General features: G+C 34.4%; 2 protein-coding genes across 4 annotated transcripts; both read left to right on the forward strand.

The window, feature by feature from the left end:
• The first annotated feature begins 115 nt into the window (after nucleotides 1-115).
• LOC18036064 (probable disease resistance protein At5g63020) lies at nucleotides 116-8,776 on the forward strand. The gene is made up of 9 exons (XM_024180333.1): nucleotides 116-2,906; nucleotides 3,287-3,548; nucleotides 5,273-5,299; nucleotides 5,969-6,046; nucleotides 6,191-6,228; nucleotides 6,961-7,296; nucleotides 7,985-8,064; nucleotides 8,199-8,255; nucleotides 8,468-8,776. Exons 1-2 carry the CDS (start codon nucleotides 218-220, stop codon nucleotides 3,328-3,330), a joined length of 2,733 nt encoding a protein of 910 aa, XP_024036101.1. The 5' UTR covers nucleotides 116-217; the 3' UTR covers nucleotides 3,331-3,548; nucleotides 5,273-5,299; nucleotides 5,969-6,046; nucleotides 6,191-6,228; nucleotides 6,961-7,296; nucleotides 7,985-8,064; nucleotides 8,199-8,255; nucleotides 8,468-8,776.
• Nucleotides 8,777-12,463: 3,687 nt separating this feature from the next.
• Nucleotides 12,464-15,237, forward strand: LOC18036406 (putative disease resistance protein At4g10780). 3 transcript variants are annotated; one of them, XM_024180334.1, is made up of 2 exons: nucleotides 12,464-14,533; nucleotides 14,673-14,765. In XM_024180334.1, exons 1-2 carry the CDS (start codon nucleotides 12,500-12,502, stop codon nucleotides 14,676-14,678), a joined length of 2,040 nt encoding a protein of 679 aa, XP_024036102.1. In that variant the 5' UTR covers nucleotides 12,464-12,499; the 3' UTR covers nucleotides 14,679-14,765. The 3 variants fall into 3 exon arrangements, with proteins under 3 accessions (XP_024036102.1, XP_024036103.1, XP_006427362.1); XM_024180335.1 differs by lacking the exon at nucleotides 14,673-14,765 and having other exon boundaries at nucleotides 12,464-14,044; nucleotides 14,140-14,360; XM_006427299.2 differs by having other exon boundaries at nucleotides 12,464-15,237.
• The last annotated feature ends 1,795 nt before the right edge of the window (nucleotides 15,238-17,032 follow it).

The raw sequence follows: 17,032 nt of genomic DNA on the forward strand, positions 1-17,032 counted from the left end.
CGATTAGGCTCTTTTTATTAAAGGCAAGTAAAAACTAGTCGAATAGTCTTTTTCAAATTGTTGTTTTATTATTTTTCCTTCAAAAGTTAGTGTGGCTCATGTTTGCAGGTGCGAATGTGGGTCCCGAATCATTACTAAAATTTCTATTCCACAGCCCACCGCAGCTTCAGTTAATCAAACTCAAATCAATTTTCTTTCTTAACAAAATATTCCAAAGATGTGTAGCATTTTTCAGATCACATGCGATGGTGCTCTTTTCAATCGTTGCTTGGATTGCTTTCTTGGAAAAGCAGCATACATACGTAACCTCCAAGATAATGTTGATACCTTGGGCACTGAATTGGGAAATCTGATCGCTAGAAAGAACGATCTGATGAGGAGGGTTGTCGATGCTGAACGGCAACAAATGAGAAGGCTGGACGGAGTGCAAGTGTGGGTTTCGAGGGTGGATTCTGTTAAAACTGAAGCTGATCAATTTATAAGAGACGGCTCTCGAGAAATTGAAAAATTATGTGTTGGAGGCTACTGTTCCAAGAATTGCATGTCAAGCTACAAGTTCGGGAAAAAAGTGGCTAAAAAGCTACGGGATGTGCGGACTTTAATCAGTGAAGGAGTTTTTGAGGTGGTGGCTGACAGAGCTCCAGAGTCTGTAGCAGATGAAAGACCTACTGAGCGAACAGTAGTAGGCTTGCAATCACAACTTGAACAAGTCTGGAGATGTCTTGTAGAAGAATCAGCGGGAATCATTGGCCTATATGGTATGGGCGGTGTTGGTAAAACTACACTACTGACCCATATCAACAATAAATTTCTCGAGAGTCCAACCAACTTTGATTGTGCGATTTGGGTTGTAGTTTCAAAAGACCTGCGACTCGAAAAAATTCAAGAAGATATTGGGAAAAAGATAGGTTTGGTTGGTGATTCATGGAAGAGTAAAAGTGTAGAGGAGAAAGCTGTCGACATCTTCCGGAGTTTAAGAGAGAAGAGATTTGTATTGTTGTTAGATGATATATGGGAGCGGGTTGATTTAACAAAGGTGGGCATTCCACTTCCCGGACCAAAAAATACTACCTCAAAAGTCGTATTCACAACCCGTTTCATCGATGTTTGTGGTAGCATGGAAGTTGACAGGAAGTTTCAAGTAGCATGCTTATCAGAAAAGGATGCTTGGGAACTGTTTCGAGAAAAAGTTGGGGAGGAAACTCTTCAGAGTCATCATGATATCGATGAGCTAGCCCAAATTGTGGTCAAAGAGTGTGGTGGTTTGCCACTCGCACTTATTACTATTGGTCGAGCTATGGCCTACAGAAAGAAAGCGGAGCAGTGGAGACGTGCAATTGAAGAGTTAAGGAGATCAGCTTCAGAGTTTGCAGGTTTGGGAAAAGAGGTTTATCCTCTTTTAAAATTCAGCTATGATAGTTTGCAGAATGATACGGTTAGATCTTGTTTCTTGTACTGTTGTTTATATCCTGAAGATTATGGCATTCTTAAATGGGACTTGATTGATTGTTGGTTTGGCGAGGGATTTTTTGGGGAATCTGACAGGTCTGGTGCAGAAAACCAAGGATATGACATTTTGGACACTCTTGTTCGTGCGTGTTTATTAGAAGAGGTGGAAGATGATGAAGTAAAAATGCATGACGTTATTCGTGATATGGCTATATGGATAACTTGTGAAATTGAGAAGGAGAAGAGAAACTTTTTGGTTCGTGCAGGTGCTGGATTAAAAGATGCACCGGGTGTTAAAGGATGGGAAAATGTGAGAAGATTGTCATTGATGCAAAACCAAATTGAAACTCTGGCAGAGGTTCCCACATGCCCTCATCTCCATACTCTATTTCTTGACTTTAATAGGGGGTTGGATATGATCGCGGATGGCTTCTTTCAATTTATGCCTTCTCTCAAAGTTTTGAAGATGTCAAACTGTTCGAATTTGAAATTACCTGTTGGGATGTCAGAGTTGGGTTCATCACTAGAACTTCTTGATATTTCAGAAAACAGCACAAGAGAGTTACCGGAAGAGTTAAAGAAGTTGGTAAATCTGAAATGTTTGAATTTGAGGTGGACAGAGCATTTAAATAAAATTCCACGGCAACTAATATCAAATTCTTCAAGGTTACGTGTGTTGAGAATGTTCGCTACTGGCCGGTTCAATTTTCATGAAGCACCAGAAGACAGCGTTTTATTTGGTGGGGGTGAAGTTTTGATACAGGAATTGCTCGGTTTGAAATATTTAGAGGTATTGGAGTTGACCTTGGGAAGTTATCATGCTCTCCAAATTCTTTTGAGCTCAAATAAGTTAAAAAGTTGTATTCGATCTCTTTACCTCGAGTTGACCGGAGATACAACGTCAATTATTGATGCTACGGCTTTCGCAGATCTAAACCACCTCAATGAATTACGGATTGATAATGGTATTGAGTTGGAAGAGTTGAAGATTGATTATACGGAGATAGTACGAAAAAGGCGGGAACCTTTTGTTTTCCGCAGCCTTCAACGTGTTACCATAGCGGAGTGCCATAAATTGAAAGATGTGACATTCCTCGTTTTTGCTCCAAACCTCAAGTCTCTTCGGCTATTCTATTGCGGTGCTATGGAAGAAATAATCAGCGTCGGAAAATTTGCTGAGACTCCTGAGATGATGGGACATATAAGCCCTTTTGAAAATCTCCAAATGCTTGATTTACAAGGTTTGCCACATTTGAAGAGCATCTTCTGGAAGCCATTGCCTTTCACTCATCTGAAAGAAATGGAGGTACTTAGGTGCGATCGGCTTGAAAAGCTTCCACTCGATTCCAACAGTGCAAAGGAGCGCAAATTTGTTATTCGTGGAGAAGAAGACTGGTGGAACCGACTTCAATGGGAGGATGAAGCCACTCAAATTGCTTTTCGTTCCTGTTTTAAAAGTGATGCTTTATTTATATCTTATTCGTGAAAAGTGATTTAATTTCCTGCCAAAAGACGAACGAGAAGAACAATAGAGTCAAACTAATGCTCACATAAATTTCCCGTAAGAATATATAATTAGATTGGAATGCACACCTCTAGATTGAACAGAATTAAAGCTGAGAAAATATTGAGTATAGTAGCCCTCTTTACAGAAAATGACGTGAAAGTTAATTTAGAAAGATATATTCTTGATTAATCCATTTTCTGAAGTTTTTATTTTGTATGGTCAATTATACCTTCATACTAAAAATTTCTGAAGTTATAAATTAGTGCAACTTGACAATTTTTACTGATGATATCTTCTATTTTTCCCTTTTTTTTTTTTTCACTTTCATAGACTGGCAGCGGATCCTGCGGCACCAATTTGAGAGAATATACTGACACTACTTCGAACAGCAAGCAGAAGAAGTAATATGTCTACGGCAAAGGCAATGGAGTCCTCATTTTGGCTCGAGATGCAGTAATCATCGAAGAGAGTTTCCTTGTGAAACTGGGCAACACATTGAATCCCTTCACCACTGAGAAGGTTGTGGAGGAAGTAAGCTTTCTCTCCAGTGAGGAAGAGGTGGCATATACCTTCCCCATTTTGTTGAGGGCAGGTAGGAATCTTTTTTCTAAGAGATTTACTTCGTTCTCTGTAAGAAATGCTTTGAACTTCATCCCTCTGTCTCTATCCTCACTTATCAGGAAATAAGTTGAAAGCACTATGAAGAGAGAGAGAGAGAGAGAGAGAGAGAGAGAGAGAGAGAATTAAGATATATAGACAAGAAAAATATTTGACGTTGATCTTACAAACTAATACTTCAAGCAGTATCCTAGAAAGCTAAAAACTGCAAGATGGCTTGAAATTTGAAAAGAGCACATGCTTTTCCTCCTTAACTTGAGAAAATGTTTAATATAGTGCACCTTACAGAAGCATTTAAGCAATTAGAACTTTGCACAAAAACATCAAGAAGACTAAACAAGTCAGATGCAGTGTATTTGTCCAAGCACAAATTGCATTTTTTCCTCAACTTTAATATTTATTGATGAGAATCAATACAGGTCCCTCATTTGTTATAGAAAGCTTTCTTTCTTGTAGTCTCACCAGTTAATTCAGAGGTCTATAATCATCTTGCAAAGTTAAGGGCATTTCTTTTGATCTAAAGTCTTTGCATCACCACCTCATCACACGCCAAGCCAATATTCCATTTACCTCTACAACAAAAAGTTTTAATTAAACAATCCTAATGCACGCAGCCAAATAAAATGCAGTAAGAATATTCAACTTAAAAATCTGAAAGCCAACTTGGTGAATTGCCTCCTTAGGTGAAGTTCCATGCTTTACTATAGTTGACAGAACTCAGCAAAAGCTTCCATACAACAGATTTTGAAAATGATGATGCCAACAGATACTCATTCAATGCATTGAAACTCCAAAGGTTCATTGTTCATAGAAGTTTACAGAGTTTTGGTCATCAAATAGCTCAGACCTAATCCCAAACAAAAAATGAGTGAAAATTAGATCACGAGCAGCTAATTGTAAATTCTAACTTAACTCTTCATCTCCTTTGTAAACAAGAAACAAAATGGAGACACGCAAAATGAATATGGAGAAAATTTGAACTCAAATGAAATGAGGGCATGAAAGCAAACAAATGGCATGCACCAAAAAACCAAGCCTCAATCAAAAACTAATTAACCATTAAGAAAAAAATTGGTCAGAGAATGAACTCCAAATTCAGGAGTCAAGCAAGAAGCTTTCATTATTATCAAAGTCAATTATCTTTGTTAGTATGCGAGTGTGACGACTATAGGTTGTTCTTTTTCTAATGTCATATGATTCCAATTTTAGGTACAGGGCATCTCTCTCTCTCTCTCTCATCGCTAAGTGGATATTTTTCTCTTTTGTCATATACTTTAGTTATTCTTCAATTTACTAACTAAAATGAAGGCCGCTTTATTAAGAAGTTATATCCAGTTATATAATTTGTTGTATTTAATATATGTTTGGGCTCATAATTTTTTTTAAAAATATATATTTCATTCTCCATAATTTTTTCCCATCATAGCTACGAAACGTCTTAGTTTCGACTAAAATCCTAAAATTGGTCCTTAATTGAATATGCATTGCAATTTGCAAATGTAATATTGTGAATGGGACACTGGAGATACCAAAATGGTCAAATGCGAAATAAGTTAGGATTGTACGATGTAGTTTGTATTCATATTCAATGCCTTTTTTTTCAAAAAACAAATTGAAATGCCATTACTAAACGATTCTTGATGATGGGAGCCACCGTGCCAGCTTTGTCGCTGATTTGGTATTATTCTTAACTTGCAGATAGTTGTGGATATGATATGCAAAAAGGTAAGGACTATATCTTCTTGATGGAGGCCTCTGATTTTTTCCCTTCTATGTAATTTAGTAAATCGCATTTTCCCTTGTGATTGATATATCATACCAAAGTCAAGTCTTAAATACTGCTGTCATATGTTAAGGTTCAACTTCCATTTTGATTAACGTCCATTTGCTGCTGCTTCCAAAAGTGAGAATGAGATACTTTGGTTAATTTCAGTAGTTGAACCCAATAGAGTACTTTATTTAGATCTTCATGGTTCAAAGGCCTGAAAAAACTTGCCGGTATTTGCAAAATGACATTCTGTGCTTTTATTTAGGCTTATTATTTAAGTGATAAAAACTCCCGTAACCTGCTGTCAAGAAAATTTCAGATTGTTAAAAGACAACATTTTGTTTCAGCCAAAAATGTTTGTTTCGATTAAAGACTTGAACCATTTTCATTTAACCTTGATTGTGATGCTTTACATTATGCATGTTCCTCTCAATCAATAAAAGTTGAGGTCATGATTTTATATTTCTATTTTGTAACTTGAAATAATTGGTCTGCCTGTTTCTGTAGCTTGATAACATGAATTTTTCCTTCTGAAGTTAATTTGATCAATAAAGTAATTCTTCGGAGATGATATGCCCATTCTATAGTCATTTTCTTAGGTAACATGTTTTTTCTTCACTCTTCAGAGCATGTCTAAACTAATTGATCGCTCAGCGGAGACTTTGGGTGAGAAGACAAAATTTCTTGGTAAATCCTCTAAAAAGGTATGCATAATTCCCGAGTATTAAATAATCATTGGTCATAATTTTTGTACACAACTCTTTTTTTGGAGATCGTTAAAAGTGGTTGATGATCTATTTTGTAATATCATAGAGGGATCATGAATTCCTGTTCTTTTCTGTGGCTAGGCAACACTTTCGGGCCAAGCTAAGGAAATCTATTTTAGGTAATGTGAAAACCAGTTGTAGGATGTAATAGTTTATTATGCCCTGACAATAACTTTTTGTATAATTGTCAGTTTAATGAATACAAGAGGAACTCTGTTGGCAAATTCATCCATGATAGATGCTAAAAGTATTTATGCATACCAGTTGCCTTAACTAATTTTTCTCAACACTGGTATTGAACAGGAAAATGAATATGCAATTTGTATATTGTGCCATTGTGGAGAATTTGGATATTCTTATTTAAGTAACAAGGAGAGTATTTGCCTCATCTTTAAACAATGAATCTTTGAGAAATGAGGAGTGGGTGATTGGCAGTGTCTTCATGTAAATGTTCATTTATTTGTATTTTGAACTATTATGAGAATCTTTGTATGCCAAATTAGTAATACAAATGTTCAGATGATTTTTCCTGTTGATCATGCGTGTGTATCTGCACACAACCATTGTGTCCCACTTTATTCTGATGCACAAATATCTGTAGTTTAGAAGAAAAGAAATAATAATCATATATTATTGCTTGGTTCATGATTATTAAACGATTATGGCTTTAGAAAATCCACAAATCCTTTGTGTTCATATATGAATGTGCGAAGTTTGCTATCTCTTAGATTACCTTCTTCCAAGATAACAAGTTCATATATTTTTTTTAATCCTTTTTCATCACAGTTGAATTTCAAGTGTAAGTTTTGTTATTAATAGCTGGTTTCCTGTTATTATGATTTCATAAACAGTGAGAGGATATGTGCTCTACTTTTGGAGGGCCTCCACATGAAAGAAAATTGCAACAATTGAATTCTTCCGGAGGGTATGGTATTTAATTTATTTTCTCAGCTTGTTGTAAGACTAATATATTTCCTTCAGTACCCAAAAGGACAGAAATGAATTACGGAAGGAAGTTTTTGCTGCTTTATTTAGTGCTGCTGAGAAATCTGATGGATTTCCTGAAATTACGGTGAAGACGGAGTGGAGGTCCAACGCATTAGGAAAGGTGGTGAGTGAACCGCCGGAGGAATTAGTACCAGAATACAAGGCTAATGTGGTGCACTTGCAGCAAGATGACCAGACCTGTATGTGCTCTTATATTAACTATATTGGTTGGATTTGTGAGTGTGTACATTTTTGTGTGTATACTCACATTTGTATTTATGCATATTAACGTGTGTAGGATTCTTGATTTCTGCCACTTACTGGAGAACTAGTGGAAAGCTTTATACTGATATATGTGCTATAACTAATGGAAACTACAATATGAATATTTTCTCTCACCTGGAGAACTGTGTAACAGATATAATTTGTGGCTCTGGAATACTGAAGATTCTGCAATAACTAATGGAAAATATGATATGAATATTTTTTCTCACCTGGAGAACTTTGTAACAGATACATTTTGTGGCTCTGGAATGTCTAAAGAATGCTTCAGTTTAGATCAAATATCTTTTAGTTAGAAAAGATAAAATTCTCTGAATCTGAAAGACTGAAACATTTTGCATATTTTGTGAAAGGGAAGTATCTGTAGATACTAGCTCATGCATTGAGGTAATATCAATGTTAAAGAAAAACAGCAATAATTTATTATACAGAATTAGGTTCACTTGCTTTAAATGCTGGTCTGATCAACCATAACAACCTGTAATGGTCCTGCAGAAATATATATACGGGGAGAAACTAGCTAAATTTTCCTTTCACTTATGGGTTTGGTCTTTTTTTCCCCTATTTTTCAGCTTTCCTTCTCCTGAAGTATGTTAACAATTGCAGATAATGACGAAGAGGACCGCTTCCAGGCTCTTTGTAGAGCTGTGATGGAATATAGGGGCACAATGAAAGAATATTGTAAGGTTGTATGTACTTTCTCTCTTGTCATTTATGTTTTCTCACACATTTTGTTTATGCCCTGAACATGCAGCTTTGTATGTGTCAATTGCCTTTTACGTTTTAAAAGCCATAAAGTAAGAATACAGTTCCTTGTCAGGCTATTGATGCGTTCGCTCAGAAGGGTCATGTTCAAGCAGGAAAACTTCTAGAACAGGTAAGGTTTCCATCTACAGCCATCCATTGACAGCAGATATATTTTCATTAAGCAGACACTGTTAGCATTCAAGATGCTGGCAGATTCACTTGATTCTTATTAGTTTGTTTAGTGGCAAGGCATATAACCTGTATTTCAAAGCCAAGTTGTGCTATTGATTATGTTAACTTTATTGTTAACATAAAGTGATATGGAGGACATAATCAATGTAGGAAAATTAGGTGAAGAGATGATGTCAAATCTTGAACCTCTTACAAAGCTCCAAGTTCTTTACTTGAAGAAGCTGCCAAATTTGAAGAGCGTCTACTGGAAGGCATTTCCATTCCCAGATGTATGCAGAATTTTTGTATTAATGCCCAGTTCTTAAGAACCTGCCACTGGATTTTCAAGGGGTGGGCCAAGGTAAAATTCTTATCAAGGGAAAGGAAGATTGGTGGAAAGAACTTCAATGGGAGGATCAAGCAACTCAGAATGCATTGCTTCCATTTTTCAAATCAACTGACAAGTGATTGAAGGGGGCATCATCAACATCATCAACAGAGATGGAGAGATTCTGGAGCAGATCAGCAGGGTTTGTATATGATCTTTGGTGGTTGCTTTCTTTTGTGATTTTTTTTTTCTTCCTGTCATTTTATCATTTCTTTGTCTCTTTTTTTATTGCTGATGTTAGTGTATGCTTACTGTTGCTTGACAAAGTTCGCTTGCTTCTTGTTTATTAAATTTTTTATCGTCACAAAATATTACTTGTTCTATTTGAGAGTGATGTGAATCAATTTTCAATTATATATTTTGTGGTCAATGTGAATTCAATTTCATTTGTCTCCTGCAATTATGAGAAAACTGCAGAGTCATAATATGGAAAAGTACACCAGCAAAAACTTTGTAAAAGCTTCGGAGTGAAACAGGGAATTCACTTACTACTAAGAACAATTGATGGCGAGTTATTCCATTCATTTTATGTCCATCTATCTATTTAATTATTAAAGATAAATGGTCCATTTATAAATTTCAGATTGTCTCTCTCTGAAAATAACAATATTTAAAATATCTCTTAAATTATTATAAATTTTAATACACTCTCGATTTAAAATGGAACATGCTGATGAAATTGTTTTCTTCTTAATAAAATTGAAATAAATTGTGTTTGCAGTAGTTTGAAATATTTTAAAGATTATTATTTTATAAGGGAGTAATATGAAATGAAATTTACTTTTCATGCGTGAAATGTTGAAAAAGGACAAAGCAAGTGTCCCTGCTTTTATTTTTATTTTAAAGTGGAGTCATCTCACATACTTTAGCTCTATCATTACAATTTTTCAGGTTACATTTTTATTATTTATTTATTTTCTTTTTTACACATGCATGTGGGTTACTTTTCCGTAAGCTCCTCAATATATATTGAACCCAGCGAAGAATGTTATGGAAGAGCAAATTAATGATATTTCTGATAGAGTCTATTTGATTATGTAGCCTGAATGGATGTCTTGTTGAAAGATATCTCAGTGCATTAGTTCATCCTTGTCTGTCAATGTGTTTTTAATGGTTTTTCCAATTGTTTATTATTATAGATTGATTGTAAATTGATATGAAAATTTGATATGAATTTAATGTTGAAATGTTTTCTCTTTAGTGGAATGAATTTAAAAGTGCAAAAGATTATTGCACACAGAGAAATAAACATATATGCTTTATAACTTTAGCAATCGATTCTTTTACAGCTGGAAACAGAGATGATGATTATCATAAGGATGAAGAAAAGTAGTGCGTTAGACGATTAGACTCTCTTATTAAAGGCAAGTATAAAGTAGTGAAGAATCCAATATCTCTATTGTCTAGTCTTTTGTTTAATTCTTCTTTTATTATTTTTCAGAATAATTTTTGGTGATTACAATCGGGTTATTATTCAGAGTTATTGTTATCTTCTGGGGCAGTTTCTGTTCATCGAATTCATTAATTAAAATTTTAGAACTCTTATCAGAAGAATATTTTTCGGTTATCTTTTTTATGTTCTAATTCCAATTGTAAGAAGTAGCCATTTTAGAATTTGGGTCTTGAATCGAATTTCAATGCATGAATTAATATTAAAAAAAAAAAATTCACTACTCGCAGTTTAGGTTACAAATTACTTTTTGGAAAGTTGACTTTGGAATGTTTGCAAAGAAAGAGACTAACATATTTCCAATTACACTAAATCTCTATTATGATAATGTTAAGACTAAATTAATTTAAATAATTTTTATTTGAAAATTATATCAAACGCAGTCTAATTTTATTAATTTTAAGAAATAATAATTATAAAAATTATTGTTCTGACTTAATTAATACAAGTGATATAAAAGTTAAGTGTGCACTAAATCTGTTTTAATTTTTTCCAGTATAACTAACAGAGGTCATTACTAGAATTATATTACTAGTCTATTAGATAGAAAAAATTACTTATATTGTTTTATATTTATTAAAAAATTTAAAGCCAATTTTTTTAATTACTATTTAAAGAATATTATAATTTGAAAAATTTTAATATCTTTATTAAAAATTTAGAAATTTACAGTCCTCTAAATATTTAAGGCGTAACTGTCATTTTCTCAAGAAGCTTTATTTAATATTATTGATTTAAATAATATCTTATTAAAAATGTACTGAGGAGAAATTTTGGTGGGTATTTTAGTCTTTTCAGCAATCATCATGATTAACCTTTGGTTGGCCTTGAAACGTCGGTCAGAAAAGTTTTAAAATGCTTAATTGTTTTTCACTGTTAACGTTAGTGGCCTTGAAATTGCTTATATTTTATTAAAAATTAATGCTAACAAGAAAAAACTAGATCGTATTCCACCCCCAAAGCAAAAGTGATAAAACAACCGGCTGTATTCTTTTATTAAACTACAAATTAAAATGGATTTCTTTAATTAAAGTGGATATCATTTAATTAATGTTTGAACATTAAAGTTCTGATATATAACCACTATGCCGACCACCTAATTGCTGCTATTTAATTTCGTTCCAGTTCTCTCTCTCTCTCTTTTTCTTTTTTTTTTGGGCCAAGCAATAAATAGTAAAAATTCAATAAAAGCAATATTAATGCTGCAAGTGAGTCATGTTATTTATTGTCAATTAGGAAATGTGAACCTAATTTGATTGCATCCCTTTAATCATTTAATAATTATGTAAGCACCATCCCTTTAATTATTTAATAACTAGAAAATAGAACACTGCGTTTCACGCGGCTTTGAAAAAAGAATTTAGTATTATCTTTTTTTCTTACTTTACACTTGATGAAACTGATAAAAAATATGAATTGATTTTTTTTAAAGATGAGGCAGCCTTATAAAAAATAAAAAAAGCTATTAGCCAGCAATACAAATAAAGAAGGAATGCAAGATAAAGAATAAAATGAGAGAATATATTATAGAGTGATCTTATTCATTCTAATTGTGTGTGTACAAAACAAAAAGATGAGCTCTCCTTTTATAACTACATAATTACTTCATGAAATTAATGAAAAATTATGAATCATAATTTCTTGTGAGATAGTGGGAGTTATTGGGAAGCTAAAAGTTGCTAATGGGAGATAGTGGGGAGACTAAGAGATATATATTATGAACATCTACATTTATTTTAATAAATTCATAACACTCCCCCTTAAATGTTCATTACAAAGAATATGCCTCATTAAAATCTTTACATAATTGTTATTGTGTAATAACAATCAAATTAATTATAAGAAGATGAAAAGCCAAATCTAACAGAAAATTTCTCTATTTATTAGATAATAGAGAATATAGCAAGATGAGAAATGGTAATGCCACATCATCTCCTCACGTCCCAACTTTATATATATATATATAGATAATATATATTATTCCTGTCCTACATTCACATATTTAATTGTCCTTTTGAAAATATTCATGAGTTAGGCCAAGTAAAGTCAAAGAAATTGGGAAAAAGGAACAAAAGGACAAACCTAAATTAATTGAACCTAATTCATGAAAATGCACACTTTTGTGTTGCGGACGGCGGACCCTAAAGCTTCGTTGTTTGCAGCTGCAATTAATTCTTTTCCTTCAAAAGTTAGAGGCTCGTGTTTACAGTGGGTCCCGAATCGGACGTACCTAATAAATCTTTTAAAAAAATTTGCCGTATAAAGGACAGAGGTCATTACTGAAATTTCTCTTCCACGGGCAATTACAGCAGCTTCAGTTAATCAAACTCAAATCAATTTTCTTTCTTAACAAAATATTCCAAAGATGTGTAGCATTTTTCAGATCACATGCGATGGTGCTTTTTTCAATCGTTGCTTGGATTGCTTTCTTGGAAAAGCAGCATACATACGTAACCTCCAAGATAATCTTGTAGCCTTGGACACTGAATTGGGAAATCTGATCGCTAAAAAGAACGATGTGATGAGGAGGGTTGTCGATGCTGAACGGCAACAAATGAGAAGGCTGGACGGAGTGCAAGTGTGGGTTTCGAGGCTCGATGCTGTTAAAACTGAAGCCGATGAACTTATCACAGACGGCTCTCGAGAAATTGAAAAATTATGTGTTGGAGGCTACTGTTCCAAGAACTGCAGGTCAAGCTACAAATTCGGAAAACAAGTGGCAAGAAAGCTACGAGATGTGGAGACTTTAATCGCCGAGGGAGTTTTTGAGTCGGTGGCTGAGAGAGCTCCGGAACCTGTGGCAGATAAAAGACCCACTGAGCCAACAATAGTAGGCTTGCAATCACAGCTTGAACAAGTTTGGAGATGTCTTCTTGTAGAAGAATCAGCGGGAATCATTGGCCTATATGGTATGGGCGGTGTTGGTAAAACCACACTGTTGACCCATATCAACAATAAATTTCTTGAGAGTCCCACCAACTTTGATTGTGTGATTTGGGTCGTAGTTTCAAAAGACCTGCGACTTGAAAAAATTCAAGAAGATATTGGGAAGAAGATAGGTCTGTTTGATGGTTCGTGGAAGAATAAAAGTGTTGAGGAGAAAGCCGTAGACATCTTGCGGAGATTAGGAGAGAAGAGGTTTGTATTGTTGTTAGATGATTTATGGGAGCGGGTTGATTTAACAGAAGTGGGCGTTCCACTTCCCAGCCCACAAAAATACTACATCAAAGTCGTATTCACGACCCGTTTCATTGATGTGTGTGGTAGCATGGAAAGTCACAGGAAGTTTAAAGTGGCATGCTTATCAGAAGAGGATGCTTGGGAGCTGTTTCGAGGAAAAGTAAGGCAAGAAACTCTTGAGAGTCATCATGATATCGTTGAGCTAGCCCAAACTGTGGCCAGAGAGTGTGGCGGTTTGCCACTCGCGCTTAAAACTATAGGTCGATCTATGGCCTACAGAAAGACAGCTAAGGAGTGGAGACATGCAATTGAAATGTTAAGGAGATCAGCTTCAGAGTTTGCAGGTTTGGGAGAAAAGGTGTATCGTCTTTTAAAGTTTAGCTATGATAGTTTGCAGAATGATACGATTAGATCTTGTTTCTTATATTGTTGTTTGTATCCTGAAGATTATGGCATTCTTAAATGGGATTTGATTGATTGTTGGATTGGTGAGGGATTCTTAGAGGAATCTGACAGGTTTAGTGCAGAAAACCAAGGATACTACATTGTGGGCACTCTTGTTCATGCATGTTTATTAGAAGAGGTGGAAGATGATAAAGTAAAAATGCATGACGTTGTTCGTGATATGGCTATATGGATAACCGGTGAAATTGAGAAGGAGAAGCGAAACTTTTTGGTTTGTGCAGGTGCTGGATTAAAAGAGGCACCGGATGTTGAAGTATGGGAAAATGTGAGAAGATTGTCATTGATGCAAAACCAAATTGAAACTCTGTCAGAGGTTCCCACATGCCCTCATCTTCTCACTTTATTTCTTGACTTTAATAGGGAGTTGAAGACTATTGCGGATGGCTTCTTCCGATGTATGCCTTCTCTCAAAGTTTTGAAGATGTCAAACTCTGGAAAGCCTTGGAAAGGTTTGGAATTAAATTTGGGGATGCCAAAGTTGGGTTCACTACAGCTTCTTGATATTTCACACACCTGCATACAAGATTTACCGCAAGAATTAAAGTTGTTGGTAAATCTGAAATGTTTGAATTTGAGGCGGACAATTTGGTTAAATAAAATTTCATGGCAACTAATATCAAATTTTTCAAGGTTACGTGTGTTGAGAATGTTCGCTACTGGCTGGTTCAATTTTCATGAAGCACCAGAAGACAGCGTTTTATTTGGTGGGGGTGAAGTTTTGATACAGGAATTGCTCGGTTTGAAATATTTAGAGGTATTGGAGTTGACCTTGGGAAGTTATCATGCTCTCCAAATTCTTTTCAGCTCAAATAAGCTAAAAAGTTGTATTCGATCTCTTTACCTCCAGTTGACCGGAGATACAGCGTTAATTATTGATGCTACGGCTTTCGCAGATCTAAAACACCTCAATGAATTACGCATTGAGTCGGCTACAAAGCTGAAAGAATTGACGGCTGATTATACAGAGATAGTTCGAAAAAGGCGGGAACCTTTTGTTTTCCGCAGCCTTCACCATGTTACTATACAAAGCTGCCAGAAGTTGAAAGATTCGACATTCCTCGTTTTTGCTCCAAACCTCAAGTCTCTTTCGATAGTCAAATGCAATGCTATGGAAGAAATAATCAGCGTCGGAAAATTTGCTGAGACTCCTGAGATGATGGGACATATAAGTCCTTTTGAAAATCTCCAAATGATTGATTTACTAGGTTTGCCACATTTGAAGAGCATCTTCTGGAAGCCATTGCCTTTCACTCATCTGAAAGAAATATCTGTGCGTTATTGCCCTAATCTTAAAAAGCTTCCACTCGATTCCAACAGTGCAAAGGAGCGTAAATTTGTTATTCGTGGAGAAGAAGACTGGTGGAACCCACTTCAATGGGAGGATGAAGCCACTCAAATTGCTTTTCGTTCCTGTTTCCAACCCTTGTTCCTGAACAGTGGTCGCAAAATTTGATTTCTGGTGAGTGCGTTTGTCTTTTAAAAAGAATAATTTAAAAGAAATTTATTCTTGTCGGTTTCTTCACTGTTTTTATTTCAGTTTCTCTCTCTCTCTCTCTCTCTCTCTCTTTTTGTCTTCTGCAAATCACAATTACATTTTTATTCTTGTCGTTTTCTTCACTGTTTTTATTTCAGTTTCTCTCTCTCTCTCTCTCTCTCTTTTTGTCTTCTGCAAATCACAATCAAATGTTGAATTAATGGAATTAATGCTTCATAAATTTGCCGGCACTGCCATTACTTTTTTTTGGGGGATCGAATTGATACTTTATTTATATCTTCTTAGCGATTTAATTTCCTGTCAAAAGACGAACGAGAAGAACATATGACTTAAACCAATGCTCGCATAAACTTGCTGTAAAAAGATATAATCTCACTGAAATGCACACGCCTAGAATGAATAGAATTAAAACAGGGAAAATATTAAGTATATTAGCCCTCTTTACTGAAAATCAAATGACAGTAAATTTTTTGAAGTTTTGATTTTCTATGGTCAATTCCACCTTTTGCAATTTCTTCTGTTCTAACAAAAACCAATTTCTTTGTTCAAGTATTTTCGTTTGGATATTAATAATTCTCCACCGAAAGAGTGAACTCTTGCTCAAAGGGATCTCTAATAATACATAACATGATTATTTTCGTTTGAATAATTGATTTCTTGATTGAATTGTCGTGTAATTGATTTATGGGGGATGACACATCAACATACTTGAAAATACACTAATCTCAGCATCATCGGTTAATAACTTTTAGATTTATGGGTAATCAATAGTTAAGATTAGTTGTCATTAATACTAAATAATTTTTACTTTTTTTGTCTCTTCTAGAGGATCTTCTAGAAAAATGCATCCACAATTAAATTTAATACTTTACATAATAAACAAAGCCTAAATGTTAAATTTAAGAAACTGCATTGTATTTCAGTTGAAGTTGACTTTAATATTTAGGGTAGAAAAACAATTAATTTTATTTTTTGAAATGTCCATATTCAGAGCACATTTCAAAAAGACTCAATAATTTCTCATAAATTTCAATTAAAAATATTCAATTTGTTGTTTCAGTTCTTTTATTTTTTATTTTTTCCGACATGAAAGCGACTTAATGTTACTAAATTGGGTGGTCTTTGGATTTTCATGACCCAATAATTGGAACAAAACAATTTTCTCAAGCGCTCTCCCGCAACATTTTATAATTGAAGCCGCTGCCCCGCCCGTGGTTTCAAACTTTTTTCTTTCTCCTTGTTTAAATTAATGGGAGCAGCCTCCGTCCTTGACTAGTTGACTGCTTGTCTTCTTTTTTTTATTAATTAATTAATTCAGCCGCCCCCCTTTCTTGTCCCAATATCTTCTACTTTCGGTTTCCTTTTATTATCTCTTTATTTTTAAAAAATGCTTATAATAATAATAAAATATAAAATATAAAAATAAAAATATAATTTATCAGAAAATTAAGATAAAGAAATATTATAAGCACATCAATCAACAAGTGAAAAAAAAACAATTTTAATTTACATTAAATATAAACTTTCAGTGTTAATCAACTTTTCTAAATAACTAAATTAAAAAATTAATTGATTTAATTGTGGTGTAATTGATTTGTAGGGGATGAATCAGCAGCATCATCGGTTAACGCTTTCAGATTTATAGTTAATCAATAGTTGAGAGTTGTTATCACTAACGCCGTGTATTTTTTAATGTTTTTTCTCTCTCCTACAGCATCTTCTAGGAAAGTGCATCCGTTGCTAAAATTTAGTATCGTA

This window comes from Citrus clementina, unplaced genomic scaffold (assembly GCF_000493195.1).
Source record: "Citrus clementina cultivar Clemenules unplaced genomic scaffold, Citrus_clementina_v1.0 scaffold_7, whole genome shotgun sequence".
Taxonomy (NCBI): domain Eukaryota; kingdom Viridiplantae; phylum Streptophyta; class Magnoliopsida; order Sapindales; family Rutaceae; genus Citrus; species Citrus x clementina.

Bases quoted from the DNA above. Each gene is read 5' to 3' on its own strand.
- LOC18036064 (XM_024180333.1), top strand. From the start codon at position 218: ATGTGTAGCATTTTTCAGATCACATGCGATGGTGCTCTTTTCAATCGT. The intron at 2,907-3,286 runs GTGATGCTTTAT...TCACTTTCATAG, and splicing joins TTTTCGTTCCTGTTTTAAAA to ACTGGCAGCGGATCCTGCGG.
- LOC18036406 (XM_006427299.2), top strand. From the start codon at position 12,500: ATGTGTAGCATTTTTCAGATCACATGCGATGGTGCTTTTTTCAATCGT.